The sequence below is a fragment of the Pipistrellus hanaki genome (assembly GCF_964339955.1).
Source record: "Pipistrellus hanaki genome assembly, chromosome: 1".
Classification (NCBI taxonomy): Eukaryota; Metazoa; Chordata; class Mammalia; order Chiroptera; family Vespertilionidae; genus Pipistrellus; species Pipistrellus hanaki.
Genome location: NC_140503.1, coordinates 100,146,890 through 100,164,137, shown reverse-complemented (window position 1 = coordinate 100,164,137; position 17,248 = coordinate 100,146,890). Strand labels below are relative to the sequence as shown.

At 37.9% G+C, this 17,248-nt stretch overlaps 1 protein-coding gene across 13 annotated transcripts in view; it reads left to right on the top strand.

Moving 5' to 3' along the window:
* The window catches only part of NEO1 (neogenin 1), a 373,996-nt gene that overhangs the window by 132,301 nt on the left and 224,447 nt on the right, over positions 1-17,248 (top strand). For all 13 annotated transcript variants that reach the window (XM_084905496.1, XM_084905495.1, XM_084905494.1 and 10 more), the window contains exon 5: positions 12,236-12,372. In XM_084905496.1, the coding sequence (XP_084761622.1) occupies positions 12,236-12,372 (137 nt within the window). The remainder of the gene's footprint in view (positions 1-12,235; positions 12,373-17,248) is intronic.

Here is a 17,248-nt window from a genome sequence, read left to right as displayed (position 1 = left end):
TTGTTTCTTAATAACCAACCACTTACAGCTTCTTCTGCCTATATTTTACATCTTGCTTCTCATTTCCCAGCTAAATATTATAAGACTTCCAGGGAATTTTTAAAACTTATGTAAACAAACAGAAATCATTAAAATAGGGAATAAAAATTTCAAGCTCTTAAAAGAATAAATTTTTATTGGCTACATGTTAGAATAAAATGTTTATCAGGAGTTGGAAAGCTGAAATAAGTGATTTTTAAAACTTTAATATATCATAGATGGACATTCTGAAATATGTAAAACATAGGAATTTGCTTTCTTATATAAGAAATTAAAAGTGAGAACTTGTATGATTCTCAATTGTTTATTAAATAAATACTCAACAAATATTGAATGCTGAATATGTTTGGCACTTTCTAGGTACTGGGAATACAGCAGTAAACCAAATATAGAGTTTTTGCTTTTAAGGAGCTCATGTTCTAGCGGGGAAGAGTAGATAATCATATAAGCATATATTTTCATTTTATAGTAAGTATTATGAAGAAAATTATGACAAAGCATGCCATGGATGCCAAGAGAGGTACATGTGGGATTGCTATTTTATACAATGTATTAGAGAATTGTTCTCTAATAGAATGACAGACTGAGGTCTAGGTGGATCAGGAGTATAGAAATCATGGTAAGAATGTTACATATTTTCCTTTTTCTATCAAATTGTTACTTTTGATTTTAAATATATTTCTGAGGGAAAATTTTTAAATTAAATGTGGATATATTATTGCTAGTACTATTCCTCTGAGTTTTAAGGATTAAACAGGAAACTTTTAAGATTGAGTAGACTGTTCTACTTTGATTTCTCCGGGCTTCTTCATACTTGGGTTATGTGGTAGAAAAGTCTGAGAAAGGATTGCTTTGATATATCACTTTCTCAGAAAGTTTCAGAAGAATGTAAGAGTAGGACACCTAATGATATTGTTCATGTTGTTATTTCCACTATGCTGGTAGCATAGTGCTTGGCATATAACAAGGTAGGGAGAGTGGTGAACAATATATTTTGGTTAAATGCTTGAATATAATATAAGAAAATATGAGTAGGTGAATGGAGTACAAAATTGTGTCAAGTTACACATAAGAAATTACTCAAAATGTCTTTATTTGAGCTAGAGTTCTATGAGATCTTAAATTATTACACATCTTTGAAAATGAATATTTTAAAACATTACCTGCTGGGGCTGACCGTTAGACCCTGAGCAACGGAAGAATGATTACTCTGACACACGTTTCTGTGAAAGAGAGGCTAGGAGGCTGTTTTGCTTTAGGAGCAAAAAACCCTGTTTACCTGCCTCCTTAGGCTTTTATTGTCAGAACAGCTTGAACTAAAATTAACCTCTAGATACAATCAGCAGGGTAAGTATCCTTGAGAAAGCACATTCTTCTACAAGGTTGGGTCTAAAAAATTAACAGAAACACCTGGAGGTCAAGGCAGGAGCTGCTGCCTTTGGCAAGGTCCTTTTAGAGGCCCCTGACCCTTCAGAGATTCCTTACAGACTTTTCTTTTTATTTTATTTTATTGATTTTTTACAGAGTGGAAGGGAGAGAGATAGAGAGCTAGAAACGTCGATGAGAGAGAAACATCGACCAGCTGCCTCTTGCACACCCTCTACCGGGGATGTGCCCGCAATCAACGTACATACCCCTGACCAGAATCAAACCTGGGACCTTTCAGTCTGCAGACCGACGCGCTACCACTGAGCCAAACCGGTTTCGGCTCCTTACAGACTTTTCAACCAAGTCCCATGTTTCCCCATAGTTACCACTGCTTTTATAATGTCTTAAGAATTGATAATATTAATCTTTTGCTTAAATTTGTTCAAATTCAAACCAAACATAGCTATTGAAGGGTGGTGGTGATGGTGGAAATGAATCCCATTCATTGAGTAGTTTTATTTTAAAGGGAGAGAATCCAGAAAATACGAATGCTAACGTTCAAGGTGACAGATAGCAAATTGTAATTTAGTAATCAAATAAAGTTATGTTTTTTTTAGTTTTTTTAAAAATATATATTTTATTGTTTTTGTACAGAGAGGATGGGAGAGAGACAGAGAGTTAGAAACATCAATGAGAGAGAGTCATCAATCAGCTGCCTCTTGCACACCCCCTACTGGGGATATGCCCGCAACCAAGGTACATGCCCTTGACCGGAATCGAACCCGGGGCCCTTCAGTCCCCAAGCCGACGCTCTATCCATTGAGCCAAACCGGTCTCAGCTCAAATAAAGTTATTGTAATAGTTCAGAACCCAGCCACAAAGAAACAAGTTATAGTTATAAAAATGCTTAATGTTACTAAAAGAACTTGATTAAAAAACAAGTTGAGGACTTCTTTTCTAGGTAGATGAAGTAGATGTATCTTCCCCTATTTTTCCAGGTAAGTACAACTAAAAACTATGGAAATGATATGTACAGAAAACATAATAAGACTCTGAAAGATAGAGAGAGGAAGAGTGACTGGTTTTAGGGACTCTGGCATCCAAGGAACAACTTAATGGTGAGTTCCCTGAGGTTTGGTGGTTTTGTCCTCCCCCTTCCCCCTCTTATAAACCAACTTACCTAGAAACACCAACAGGCACAGACAAAAAAGCTCTAACAGAGTTTGCTCTCTCTAGCTAGAGGACCAGGAAAGGGGCTGCCTAGCAAGAACAAAACTGTTAGACTATAATCACTCCTACTCCAGCCCAACACCATAGAAGAAACTGTACCTACCTTCAGTCATGCCAGCAAGGGCCAACTGGAAGACTCAGTTTCTACCTTTGCCAGGTTGTAATGAGGTCCTTCACCCTCCCTCCTGTATGAAGTCAGAGGCTAAGTAGGGAGCCAAGACTTTCATTCCAACAGGCAATATCAGTGCTGACCATATGGGAGAGCCTAGACTTTTGTCCGATCCACAGTAAGAAATACTTCACTTCTCCTCTTGGGTAGTATCAGAGGAGGCCCATAGAGAGTCAGAACTTTTCACTACCATGTAGTATAGAGGTCTACGCCCCCATCCTCATGGTTTCTGGATGCCATGTGGGGAATGGTAAGGAAACACTTTTGCTGTACCCAGTTAAGGGGGTAGTATCAGTGGAAACCTAGTGGGGAGCCAGGACTCCCAACACTGCTAAAGAGTAATGAGGAGAGCCCCCCATCCCTCTCAGGAATTAATAGACCTGGACTTCTGCCTCCACCTGACAGTGATAAAGTGGTATCTCTCTCTTCTTCTGCCAGAGTGGTATTAGAAGAAGCTATCTAAAACCAAAGTCTTAGTGAGATCCAGGGTCTCATAACATGATACCCCAAATGTACAGATTTCAATAGGAAATCATTCATTAGAGAATCAGGAAATTTCAAATGAGAAAAGACAATCAATAAATGCCAACGTAGAGATGAAATGTTTTAGAATTACCTGACAAAGATTTTAAAGCAGTCATCATGAAAATGCTTCAGTGAGCAAGTATGAACACACTTCAAACAAATGCAAACAATATCTCAGTGAAGAAATAGAAAGTCTCCTCAAGGGAATGGAAGATTTAAAGAAAAACCATGTGGCTAAATTTGAACATAGAGAATAACCAAAATAAAAATAAAACACCTCAGTGGATGGGCTTAGCAGCAGACTGCATGGGAAAGAGGAAAGAATTGTGCTCTAGAAAAAGAAAGAAGACACAGTTGATCAGTATTAAGACTAAAATATGTGATGCCACTACAAACCCTACAGACATAAAAATATAGGGAATACTATAAATAACTTTACACATGTAAGTTTTATAACTTAAACAGAATAAACAATTTCTTCAAAAATATGTTATCACATATAACCCCATCTATATATATATAAAAGGCTAATATGCTAAGTGTCTAACCGGTTGCTATGACATGCACTGACTACTAGGGAGCAGTCACTCAGTGCAGGAGCTTCTGTAACATACACTGGTCATTTACAGAGAAACAACACCACAGACCTGGCACCCAAAGAGCAACACTTGGCTTCCACCAAATGCAACACAGACCCCACCACCACCCTGGAGTTATACCCCACCAAATCACAGCCGATGCTGTCGAGAATCCATGGTGCAAAATGTGGCCCATAGCCCAGCCCAACCCAGCCCAGAAACAGTGGCCATGGGTGCCAGGTAATGACATCACATGCCTAGCGTCTTTTTCCTAGCACCTAGCCTCCTTGGAGTTTCTTCAGCCCAGGAACACAACTTGCTTTATAGCCAGGTGCAAACATTTTACACTTTAACCAAATGTCCTTGGAGATTTTTCTGTGTCTCATCTCATTTGATCCACACAGAAATCCTGGAGTAGGTGGATAGGAGACTCAGTAGAATCCCATTTTTCTTTTTTCATTAGTCAGAAAACAGATATTTAGAAAATTTAGAAATTTGACCCGACTGAAAACTAAGAAACCATGGACCTTGAAAATGATTTTAGGTTTTCTCACTATGCAGAATATAGTCAAACATTGCTGCAGTTAAATATTTTACCCTTTGTTCTTCCTCCGTAATCTACAACAATATGTTTCGTGTTGATATTTATTGCTGTTTTGCTGACAATTACCTGAAAGAGAAGTTGGGATGCTTCACTGGACTGGAAAAAGTTTAGCTACATCAGAAAGCAGGTCTAATTAAGCAAGTTTCTTTTTCTCTATATACATAAAGTTCTCATTGGCACCAATCGCATGTGTGTGCTTGATCTGTCATTGTCAATCATAAATTAGGTTGACACTTCTATTATATAGAAAGGGTGAATAGTAATATTAAAATATTCTAATTTCCTTTCAGTGTACATGAATTCATGTACTCCTAGCCCCACCCCCATTGCCATTCACCATCAGGTGATAGGTGCCTGATTGCTGGGGGAAGGAACCAAGAGGTGGGCTCTTCCTACGTGCTCACTGACCCCATCCCCACCTCAGGTGGCCATCAGGCCATCAGAGCCTATGGCTGGGGAAAGAGTCTAAGAGGGGTCAGTGAACCTTATAGTGACTATTCCAGCAGTCGTTCTAGTGTTAGGGTCAATTTGCATATTACCTTTTTATTATATAGGATTGAGTCCTGGTGCATGGGTGGGGGCTGACTGGCCTGCCCTGAAGGGGGCCCCAGATTGGAGTGTGGGGGTCCCCACTGGGGTCGAGGCCAGCTGGGGCAAGGGTTTGCAGGCCAGCCCCACCCCTGATCAGGGTGGGGGTCCCTGCTGGGGGTGGGGCCAGCCTGGACAAGGGGCCACAGGCAGTTTGCAGGCTAGGGGAAGGAGACAGGGAGCTGGGTAGCAGTGGGGGGGTGGGCTGGGCTGCAGGCAAGTGGGGAAGATGGCCCTGATCCTGGGCCAGGCCTAGGGACCATACCCACACATGAATTTCATGCGCTGGGCCTCGAGTAATAATAATAATAATAATAATAATACTCAACCTAATTCTCACATCTCATAAAAGATTAACTCAAAATGAATCATGGAACCAAATGTACAATGCAAGATGAAATTTTAGAAAGGAAACATAGAAAATCAGGATCTAGGGCTAGTCAGAGTTCTTAGATTTGACACCGAAAGTACAATCCATAAAGGAAAATTTGAAAATTAGATTTCATCAAAATTAAAAACTTTTGCTCTCTGCAAGAGCTGGTTAAGATGAAGAAAAGATAACCTACTGAGTGAGAAAATATTTGCTAAACCTCATCTCCAACAAAGAACTAGTATCTAAAATGTATAAAAGATCTTTCAAAATTCAACATTAATAAAATGCATATTATCTAATTACTCCATGGGCAAAAGCATGAATAGATGTTTCAATGAAAAAAAATTATAGATGGTAAATAAGCACAAGGAAAGTTGTTTAACATTATTAGCCATCAGAGAAATGCAAATTAAAACCAGAACAAGATATCACTATATGCATATCAGAATAGCTAAGAATTTTTAAAAAGTGATAACACATGCTATGGAGAAGCAGGATCACTCAGACTTTGCTGATGGAAATTTGAAATGGTACAACCACTCTGAAAAACTGTTGGGCAGTTTCTTAAAACACTTAGTATAGGAAGGCCTGAGAGGGCATGGGTGCAAGATTGAGGGGGTCAATTGGAGAAAAAGGGAGAAATCTTTAATACTTTTAACAATAAAAATAAATTTAAAAAAAGAAGGGAGCTATCATCATAGATAACTATAGTTTGATATGACTTCAGTGTGATGGACAGGGAGGAACCCACCAAGGCCCCTCCAGAGGACTTTAATGAAAGTCCTCTGTCCATTGTTAAAGATAGCCCAGCAAACATTTGTTTACCAAATATTTGCTTTTCATCTCCATATAAATTGTCTTCTTCCTCTTTGGAGTTCCAAACCTGGACTTTCCCTGTTCTTTATCCTTAGCTCAAATCCCAAATTGCCCAAATACTCTTTGGTTCCCATGTTCTTATAGAACCCTGTATGTACATATGCAGTAAACTTGGTTGTTTTCTCCTATTTAAAAAAAAAAGTAACACTTTATACAGTATGTGCAACTGCCATATGACCTGATATTGACACTCTTGGGTTTTTATCTCATATAAATGAATTTACAATCACAAGGAGACCTGTTCATGTGATTTTATTTTTAGTGATTTTATTCATAATAGCACTTAACTTGAAACCACCCACATGTCCTTCATTGAATGAATAGTTAAATTATGGTATCTTCATACTGTGGAATTACTGCTAAGCAATAAAAGGAATGAAACATTGATCTGTGCCACAACCTGGATGAAAATTATGCTGAGTTATAAAAGCCAGTCCCCAAAGGTTACATACTGGATTCTACAGAATGTCTCCCCAAAAATGTATACACACTTTAACAGCTGATAGCTCAATTTTGAAAATGAAATGTTTTTTTAATAAACACTGCCTTCATAATTATTCAAAATATATGTATACATTGTTTGGGACACCCTATCTACACTAATAAAAGAAAAAATTCTAATTGACCTTATCTTTGCTATGCCCACAGCCAATCAGAGTGAATATATAAATTAACAAGATGGAGGTTAACTTGCATGTGCAGGCTGTAGCGGTGTGAAGCCTGCTATGAGGGGAAGGGGGGCAGTGGAGGCAGTTACTAGAGTGATGCGACTGAAGTGGGGACTTGCTGGCTCTGGGAGGTCCAGGAGTGGGGACATGCTGAATCCCAGGCAGCTGGGGTGGGGAACAGGGACTTCCTGGCTCCCAGGCAGCTGGGAGTGAAGCCAAGGACCTATTCTTGCACAAATATTATGCAACAGGCCTATAGTGTCTCTCTCTCTCTCTCTCTCTCTCTCTCTCTCTCTCTCTCTCTCTCTATGTATGTATGTGTATATATATATATATATATATATATATATATATATATATATATATATATATAAAGGCTAGTATTTAAAGTGTCCCTGTGGGAGTTTGACCAGGAGACCAGTTCTTTTGCTCACTATGATGTGCACTGACCACCAGGGGTCAGTGCAGAACAAAGGAAAGCCCTGGCCAGCTGTCAGGGAAGGGAGGCCTTGGTTGGAAGCAGGAAGGCCCTGATTTGCATCAGCCCTGATCGCCAGCCAGGCCTAGGGACCCTACCTGTGCACAAATTATGTGCTCTGGGCCTCTAATATTTAAATAACATTCTACTGAAATGGAGAACAGATTAGTGGTTGCCAGGAGTTAGAGAACAGGTTAAGAGTGGAAAGGAAGTGGGTGAGAGTATAAAAGGGCAATATGAGGCAGTGGTGATGAAAGTGTCAGTATTTGGTTGACATACTCTACTATCTATATCATAAAAGACCTGTAGTTGTGATGCCCTAATGGTGGAATGCCAAACAACTCGTCACCAGGAGGTGCTGGAGCACTTCTCGCCCTCCCCTTTTATCCCCCCAGGCATCCCAGGGTGCTAGCAGCATCAGCAGAGCATTGTGGGGCGCCAGGAGCTTCACAGAGTGCCAGCAGTGTCTGTGGAGTGTTGCAGGGCACCAGTAGTATCTAAGGAGCTTTCGAAGCATCGCAGGATGGGGCAGCAGACATGGCTCTGATGGCAGGCTAAGCCTAGGGTACCCTACACTCACACGATTTAATCATCTGCTGGGCCTGTATTAGATTTATAAGGTATTACCTCTGGTAGAAACTGGGTAAAGGCCCAAGTGTATCTGATTATATCTTAGAACTGCATCTGAATCTATAGTTATCTCAAAGTAAAGGGTTTAAAGAAAAAAAATGACAATAAATTTTGTGCCAGAGTATATGTATGACTTACATACTCTTCCTATCCTGCTGTTTCAGAGTATCTAAGAAGTCCTTTTGTGCTCCAGATCTTATTATTGTCCATTTGTAGCACTTTTATGAATTCTCTCCCCAAAATTTTCCTCTCCATTGGCTCATCTTTTGTCTCTAAAAGGTTTACCTCTCCCATTCAAATAACACACACATACAAAAAAAACCCCAAGTTAAACAAGCAGTTTTCCCTCCACATTTACTGCCCCAACCTTAAGAATCTTCTTTGATACATGTTTCTTCCTCAGCTTCTCTTTCCAGTTCATTTATATACAAGTTCTGTCATTTTACCTCCTTCTAAGCTACTGTTAAGTGTCCCTGTAATTACCGCAGTCACCTCTTAACTTTTCCTCCCACATGTATTCTGGCCTCATTCTAAATGCATCTTCCTACCAGACCAGTCTTTTCAGTGCTTAAACTCAGTACATCACTGGTAATTCCCCAGCCTCTTTTTAAAATGGATTTATACCGGTTCTAGGTTAAGAACTCAATTTTTTCTAAATCCTCCCACAAGGATATGTGCTATTTCTATGTTGTTGTTTTTTGTTTTTGTTTTTAATTTGGTTTGGGGGGTGGGTAGAGGGAGAGAGAGAGAAAGAGAAGTATTCATGTAAGAGAGAAACATTGGTCAGTTGCCCCTCATATGCTCCCCAATCAGGGATTGAATCCACAACCTTGGTATGTGCTCTGACCAGGAATCGAACCCACAAACTTTTTGGTATAAGACAGTGCTCCAACCAATTGAGCCATCTGGCTGGGACAGGACTCAGATTCTTAAAATGGCTTTCAAAGCCTTGTGTGATCTGCTTCATTCTCATCTTTCTCCCCCCCCCCCCCCTTTTTTTTTTTCTATTACACCTGCCACACTGTTTATTTTCAGATTCCCAAATACATTGTAATCCTTTCTGCCCCAGTTCCTTTGCAGTGCTAGTCTTCTTTCTGAAATCTTTTCTCGCCCTGATTATGTTAGCTCCTTTCCATTTTTTATCTTAGCTCAAGGATTACTGTAGTCAGGGAAACCTCTCATTCTAATTTCTTGGTTCTTTTGATACAGCACAAGGTAGAATTATCATTTTTTTTTTAATCTCTTTCCCACTGAACTGCATAATAGCACTGATTGTTTGCTTATTGGTGCATCCCTAGCTGCTATTTGACACACACAGGCACACCAATAAATGTGTTAATTTAATGAATAAATCCCTCTCCTTTCATCATCCAATGTTTTTAAAGAGTAGTCATCACTTTTTGCCTTCTCTTTACCTTATTCGTTACTGCCATAGTTTATTTGTTTTTCATTCTGAACCATTAAAATAACTTTACAATAAACTTCCTGCTTCTAGTCCTTTCTCCACTCCTCTTGTTTCTTCACTAAATTTGATCATATTATTCATCTTTTTAAAGGCCTTCTGTTTAGCCAAAAAGTACTTTTAGCACACCAAGCTTTCTTAAATTGACCTGGCTACTCAGGGACACACACACACACACACACACACACACACACACACACACACACACACAATAGGTTAAAAAAATTAAAAACACACACACACCCCCTTATGTTCAGCCACACTCAGATTGGGTCCACGGACAAGGTATAGTTTTTTACATATTTTTTTCTTTTGTTGCATTTTTGAAAATTGGAATTGTAAAGGCTTGATTGCCATTTTACTCTTAGCCACCATATAGTTTTGTGAATAAATTAAAATTAACTCCATTAAGAAAGATTGATTTTTGCTGTACTGGCACTCAGTTATGGCAAATGTGAAGCACAACAAGTATTAGGGATATTTTAAGGATAATTATTAGAGATCAATACTGTCTTGATTATTTCAAAAGAACCATACCAACTAGGGTTTCAGATTATGTTCCTCTTAGCTGAGTGTAATATATATGTATTGCTGATTTTTCCATTTGTGAACATTATTTCTGTTTCTGAAGCTTAATAGTGATTTTGTCGAAGGATTAAGTACACTCTTTTAATGTTTGTAATTTTTTAAACCTATTTGCCCCCGTATTTTAATGTTTGTAATTTTTTTAACCTATTTGCCCCAGTAATTCTTGCTCTATTCCATTTAAAATTGTCTTGCTTCTCTGTCCTATCACATAAAGTTGGAATTTGAGGGCATAATTAAGATATTTCTAATAGGAAGGCCACCTTAATAAGATTTAATAATGACCTTGCAGGGTATTTCTTAGAGAAGGTATGAAACCTGATTCTGGTTTTCTTCTTCCTTTGTCCAGAAACTTAATCATGATTATCAGATTTGGAAGACTAATAACCCAAACTCACAGTGTACTGAAATTTAAGCTAGAATCACACTTTACTTAGGATGAGAATTATAAATGTGGCACAGACTTGAACAGTCATTCCCTCTGATTTCTTTTCTTTTTTTTTTTTTTTTTAATATATTTTATTGATTTTTCACAGAGAAGAAGAGAGAGGGATAGAGAGTTAGAAACATCGATGAGAGAGAATCATTGATCAGCTGCCTCTTTGCACATCCCCTACTGGGGATGTGCCCGCAACCAAGGTACATGGCCTTGCCTGGAATCGAACCCGGGACGTTTCAGTCCGCAGACCAACGCTCTATCCACTGAGCCAAACCGGTCCCGGCCTCTCTGATTTCTTTTTCCCATCAGGAATTCTATATGAAAAGCCAAATGATCAGAACATGTCTAAGCAGAGATATAGACCCCCCAAAAATGTAACTATTAAGATTTGAGAGAAAAATTTGTCTATTTGTCTATGAAAACCAGTTTAGATGTAGAACCTCAAAATAAAAATAAAATTATAACATCCAAAGTCTTCAAACTCCACACTGTTCTCCACAGTGGTTGCACCAGTCTGCGTTCCCACCAGCAGTGCAAGAGGGTTCCTTTTTCTCTGCAACCTCGCCAACACTTGTCGTTTGTTGATTTGTTGATGTTGGCCATTCTGACAGGTGTGAGATGGTATCGCATTGTTGTTTTGATTTGCATCTCTTGGATAATTAGTGACTTGAGCATGTTTTCATGTGCCTTTTGGCCTTCCTTCTGTCTTCTTTTGAAAATATTCTATTTAGGTCCATTGCCCATTTTTTAATTGGATCATTCATCTTCCTTTTATTTAGTTGTGTAAACTGTCTGTAGACGGTGGAATAACTTTCAGGTTGATTCCAGACCTCAGAATTGCATAATTTGGCTCTAGCCAGTTTGGCTCAGTGGATAGAGCATTGCCTGCGACTAAAGGATTGTGGGTTCAATTCCTGTCAAGGGCACATACTTCAGTTGTAGGCTCAATCCCCACCCTGTTTGGGGCTTGGGTTGGAGGCAACCAATTGATGTGTCTCTCTCTCTCTCTCTGTCTCCCCCCTTCCTTCCACTCTCAAAGTCAATGGGAAAATATCATTGGGTGAGGATTAACAATAACAAAAATTACATAATTTGTAAAATAATAAAAATCAAAAACTGGGCAAAAGTAAGAAGGCAGGGATGTACTGTGGGTTGTGGAATCTGTCACAAAAGTGGTATTTTTTTGGGAATAATTAGAAGTGTCAGAGATAATTCATTATCACATTCTGATTTGCATTCATGATATTTATGCATGAAAAATATGAGGAAAGCAAGTTGTACTAAATTCTGATAATTTTATATAGTCTCTGTCCATCTAAAGCAGGGATGGGGAACGTCTGGCCGGTAGGCCATATAAGGTACACCAAATCATTTGGTGTGGCCCTGTCAAGACATTAGAAGTGAGTTAATTTAATGTTTGACCAAATTTAGCAGCTAATTTTTAAGTCGATAAAGTTGTATGGCCCTTGAATGATGTTAGATATATCCAGGTGAACCTTGATAGAAAAGAAGTTATATCTAAAGCCATATAAATAATAATACTGCTTAAGTATTTTCTCCATTTTATATGAAGAATTTCTCATATTCCTAGTTTTTAAATGTATCAAAATTTTTTTTATGCAGCTCTGAAAGATTGGTATTGCTGGCAGGTGGTAGCCTGGAGATCAGTGATGTCACAGAGAATGATGCTGGGACTTATTTTTGTGTAGCTGATAATGGAAATGAAACAGTTGAAGCTCAAGCAGAGCTTACAGTACAAGGTATGTCATTATTTCTCATATAAATAAATAAATAAATATCCTTTGTACCTTCCGGGCTTGCCAATTTTTTAACATTAATGTGGGAACGGTAACACAACAAAATAGTTAAAAGTCTGAACTTTAAACCACACTGAGTTCAAATTCTGGGTCTTATATTTCCTAATTGTATAACTATAGGAAATGTAATTAATATCTGTGAGCCTCATTTTCCTCATCTGTAAAATCAAGATAATAAGAGTACTTACCACCTTGGGGTTCTTTTGAGGATAGAAAGATTTAGTGTTTGTGAAACTTCAAGAATAATGGCTATAATATAGTAAGAGCTTGAAGTTACTGGAATTATGCATGGTAGTAGTATGGGTATCTGATAGTTAAGTTTACTTTTCTTGTCTCACAATGCTTTCTCACAAAAAACTTCTCTCCTAAGCACTGGTATTCCCTCCTTTCAGATGAATAGATCAGCTAGGACAGACAATGCATGTGACTCTCAATATAACATGGTCATCTGTTTGATGATTTTTTTCTTTCTCCTCAACCAACATTGAGCATTACATTATATCCCTCTAGGTTCTCTGATTTAGAAGTCAGATAAATTGAACCTGGCATGTACACATAATCTCTTCTTATCCCATTTACCTTTCCATCCTCCATATGGAAATGGACCCTCAGAAAAATGCTTGCTATCTATCCTATGATTGTCTGCACCCTCATTCATTTTTGTTCTAAATAAAAATCTTTAAAACCTTCATTTCTTTCAGGGAAATCCAATAGTGCTTGGATATGTAGAAGTATATATTGGCTCTTGATATTCATCTTCAACTTGTCCCAAATTATATTTGTATTTGATAAACCACTTCCTGATCTATGTTTTGGGGTTGTTTCATATTTTATATAGAAATGTTTCTTTTGATATATTTGAGGGTCTTAGAGTGGGAAGTAGAGTAGCCACAGCGGAAGAAAGTTTTATTCAACTGAAAGCACAAAAGGAGGAAAGAATTATTGTATATGTAAAACTAAGAATGAAGAAGATGAAGAAACACTCTCAATATAATGGTAATTAAAATAACATAAATGGATTTTATCAAAAAGAACACAGCAGATTGGATTATGAAAACTCTCCCAATATGTTGTTACAAAAGATTTACAAAAAATTGAATGAGACAGATTTAAAATAAAAGGATGGGAAAGATATACTAGGCAAAATAAAAGAAAGTTGAAGTAGCTTTCTAAAAGGCACAAATAGCAGAAGAAACATACCTACTCAAAAGAGGAATTATAATCAAGAAAGTATAACATATCATATAGTCAACATGGATAGATATGTTCCTACAATGCAGTCTAAAATATATCAAACAAAAGCTAAATAATTGCTTAGTGAAATAAATAAATCAACAATCTTTCCACACTCCTTTCAGGAGATGATAGAATGAAGAGACAGAAAAATTTAGGTTTATCACAATTCTTTCTACAGTTCAACATAATTCTTCCAGTATTATAAGAAAACTAGAGGCTTGGTGCACGAAATTCTTGCATGGAGGGGTTGGAGGTGTGAGTCCTTCAGCCCCGCCTTCACCCTCTGCAATTATGGACCCCCCTACACCTTTTTCTTATCTAGCTAACCTCTTCACATTTAAAAAAATTAACTGAGCCGAAACCGGTTTGGCTCAGTGGATAGAGCGTCTGCCTGCGGATTGAAAGGTCCCTGGTTCGATTCCTGTCAAGGCCATGTACCTTGGTTGTGGGCACATCTCCAGTAGGGGATGTGCAAGAGTCAGCTGATCGGTGATTCTCTCTCATCGGTGTTTCTAACTCTCTATCCCTCTCTCTCCCTCTCTGTAAAAAAAAATCAATAAAAATATATATTAAAAAATTAAAAAAATTAACTGAAATATCACCTACTCTAGGAAATCCTCTTTGAAATCCAAATGTCTTTATATATTAAATATTTTCATAGTATATCATTCTTTTTCTTTAATAGCTACTTAGAGTGGATGCAATGTGGTTTTCATTCTTGCATCTGAATTTTTTCTTCTTGCTCTCGTAATTGCAAAGCTTATCCAATTTACATTTGCCCTTTGAGGGCTTGCATTTGGTTCAGTTCCTGCTTTTTTTTAAGCAATAAATTTGGGTTGTGATAGCAAGCCTCACTTGTAATCAAGCTCGTAGGTATTCCTATCTGAATATTTCTATAAAACCTATCACTTTAGCATACCAGAGATTGTGTTCATTTATAGAAAAATAACAACAAATGTCACCTGATCATTTGATCTTCTAGTAATATTTAATAGCAAGATGTATTATTCTAGTAATTAAACTATTACAAAACTGAGGCGTACAGAAATAAATCCCATTGAGCAATAAAGAATGACTCAAATGTCAAAGCATAGTACACTTAGGGCCTCCCTTGTCCTGTGCCTCAGATATCATAGCATAGTACACAATTCATAAGGAATCAGCTTCCTTTAAAATAGGAAGGGATGCCACACTCGTGAAGCATCTACTTTCACACATACTTTTTTTTAAAAATTTAATTCACAGCACATACTCTTTGTACTAATTATTGGAAAATCATCCTAGCAATTGCTTCTGTTCCTCACTGTATTGTTGCCTTATATTCTGATGTTATTACTGTGCTTTTATCATCCATTTGCTCTAATAAGATTGTGAATTTTTTAAGGGCATAAATCATTACTTGAGCTTGTCTTTCTCTGTCATGGTGCCTAGATAAATACTCAAATGCCATCCAGTCCTAATGACTGTGATGAGAGAGGCCCACTGCTGCTGGAGACCTCTCATTTTTATTTAAGGGGCCTCACTTGTTCTATGCCTTTACAGAGGGATGAGTAGGGGCTGAGGGAATTTGAGGAACCCAGACAGAATTCTCCTCCTAAAAGATTTTACTAAGCTGGCACCCAGGACACTGGGCATTTGTCCAATTAAAATCTAGACACAGCAATAACAAAGGCACTGGTCTACTGATCATGCATAGGGATCAAACCCCAGCCTGCAGGAACTTACCCCCTCAGTCAGGACTAGGTCGCTGGGTAGACCTGGGTTGGTGCTCCTAACTCTGGAGAGAGGGAGACTTCCTGTGGCTACAGACTAGAGGCCCTGGACTCGCGCCACGCACCAGAACAGGTCCCTAGCGCAGGTTGGTCAGTTGAATGGCTTCTTCGCCTGGGATTGTGGGACAGGTTGGCCATGCTCAGCCTGGCCTGATCGCCCCGTGACTGCAGAGTTGCTCAGCCTGGTTTGTTCTCCCCATGATTGCGGGGCGGCCTGGCCTGTGCTCACTGTTTTCCACCAGCTGCAGCTTGCCAGTCTCCTATGGGCTGGGGGAGCAGTCCAGTCCAGCCCACAGCATGTGGCAGTGGCTGTGAAGGTCGCCACAACAACTCAGCACTGACTTCCAGTTGGTTAGCCATTGATCATGATAGATCGTTACAAGTTACAACCCTGGGCTTTTATTATTTGGATAAAAAGGAATAATAGTTTTGAAATTGGAAGAAGAGAAGGAATAGGGGGATAAATGGTAATGGAAGGAGCCTGACTTGCAGTGGTAAATATACAATACAGTATACAATGATGTGTTATGGAATTGTGTGCCAGAAACCTGAATAATTTTGTTAACCAGTGTCACCCCAATAATTTCAATAAAAAAGGAAAGAAAAAAAAAAGAAATGGGAAGAAGAGATAAAATTGTTCTATCAACATAATTTGTCTACCTGATCACCAAACTAGTGTTATATAATAAAATACAGTTTTCCATACAGGATAAATTTATCAAAATCAGAAGTATTTTTTTACACTAGTAATAATCATTAGAAAATAATTTAAAAAATAGATAAATTCACAGTAGAAAAAAACTATAAAATATCTAGAAATATAACTTACTAAGAAACTATGGGGAAATTATAAAACTCTAGTAGAGGATGTAGAAAATAATTTGAATAAATGGTAAGATAGATATTACATACTCTTGGTTGGATTGATATAATATTTAAAATGTCATCTACAAATTAATGTATAAATTTGGCATATGTGAATCAAGATTTTAAATAGATTCTTTGAGGAACTTGAAAATTTCTCCCTAAAATGCATATGGAAGAATAAAGGTCCAGAAACAGCTGAGTTAGCTTTGGAAAATAAAAAGAATGGAGGGCTTACTCTGACAAATATTCAAATATATTAAAAATTCACAATAATTGTATACAAAAACCTTGTATTGTTAAAGAACTGAGAAATAGACTGATAGAATAAGGAATAGGCTAATTGTTTAGTAAACAGTTTGGGGGAATGTGGTTTCCCTAATGGAGAGAAAAAATAGCATTTCTGTGTAATAATAACCATCCAAATTACCTATATTGGTCCAGTAGTGACTGAGATCTGAAGGGTAAAACTTTAAACTTCATAGAAGAAAATGTAAGAGAATAACTTGGTCCCTAAGAGTCAGGAAAATATTATGTTAAACAAAAATTTAGATACAGAAATCATTAGATGAAACACGGATGGCTCAGAACATGTCAAGTAGAGGGTATTTTCATGGAGGCTCAGTGATGCAGGGAAAATGAGGAGCAAGAGAAAGGTTAAATGTTTGGGTAAATCTAAGTGAATATTGACTGTAAAATAATAATGTTATGTGGGATTTAAAATATAATGAAAATATACCATAGATGTATAAGTCAGGAGGAGTTAGTCCTCTAAGGCAGTGTTTCCCAACCTTCTCTCATGATGAGAATCACCTGGTGGAGTTGTTAAAACACAGATTCCTGAATCCCAACTAAGAAGTGCTAAACTAGAATTTTTGGGAACATATAGGTAAAATTGTATACTTAACTAGTGCTCTAAGACAGATGTTATATACAGAGCACTAAGT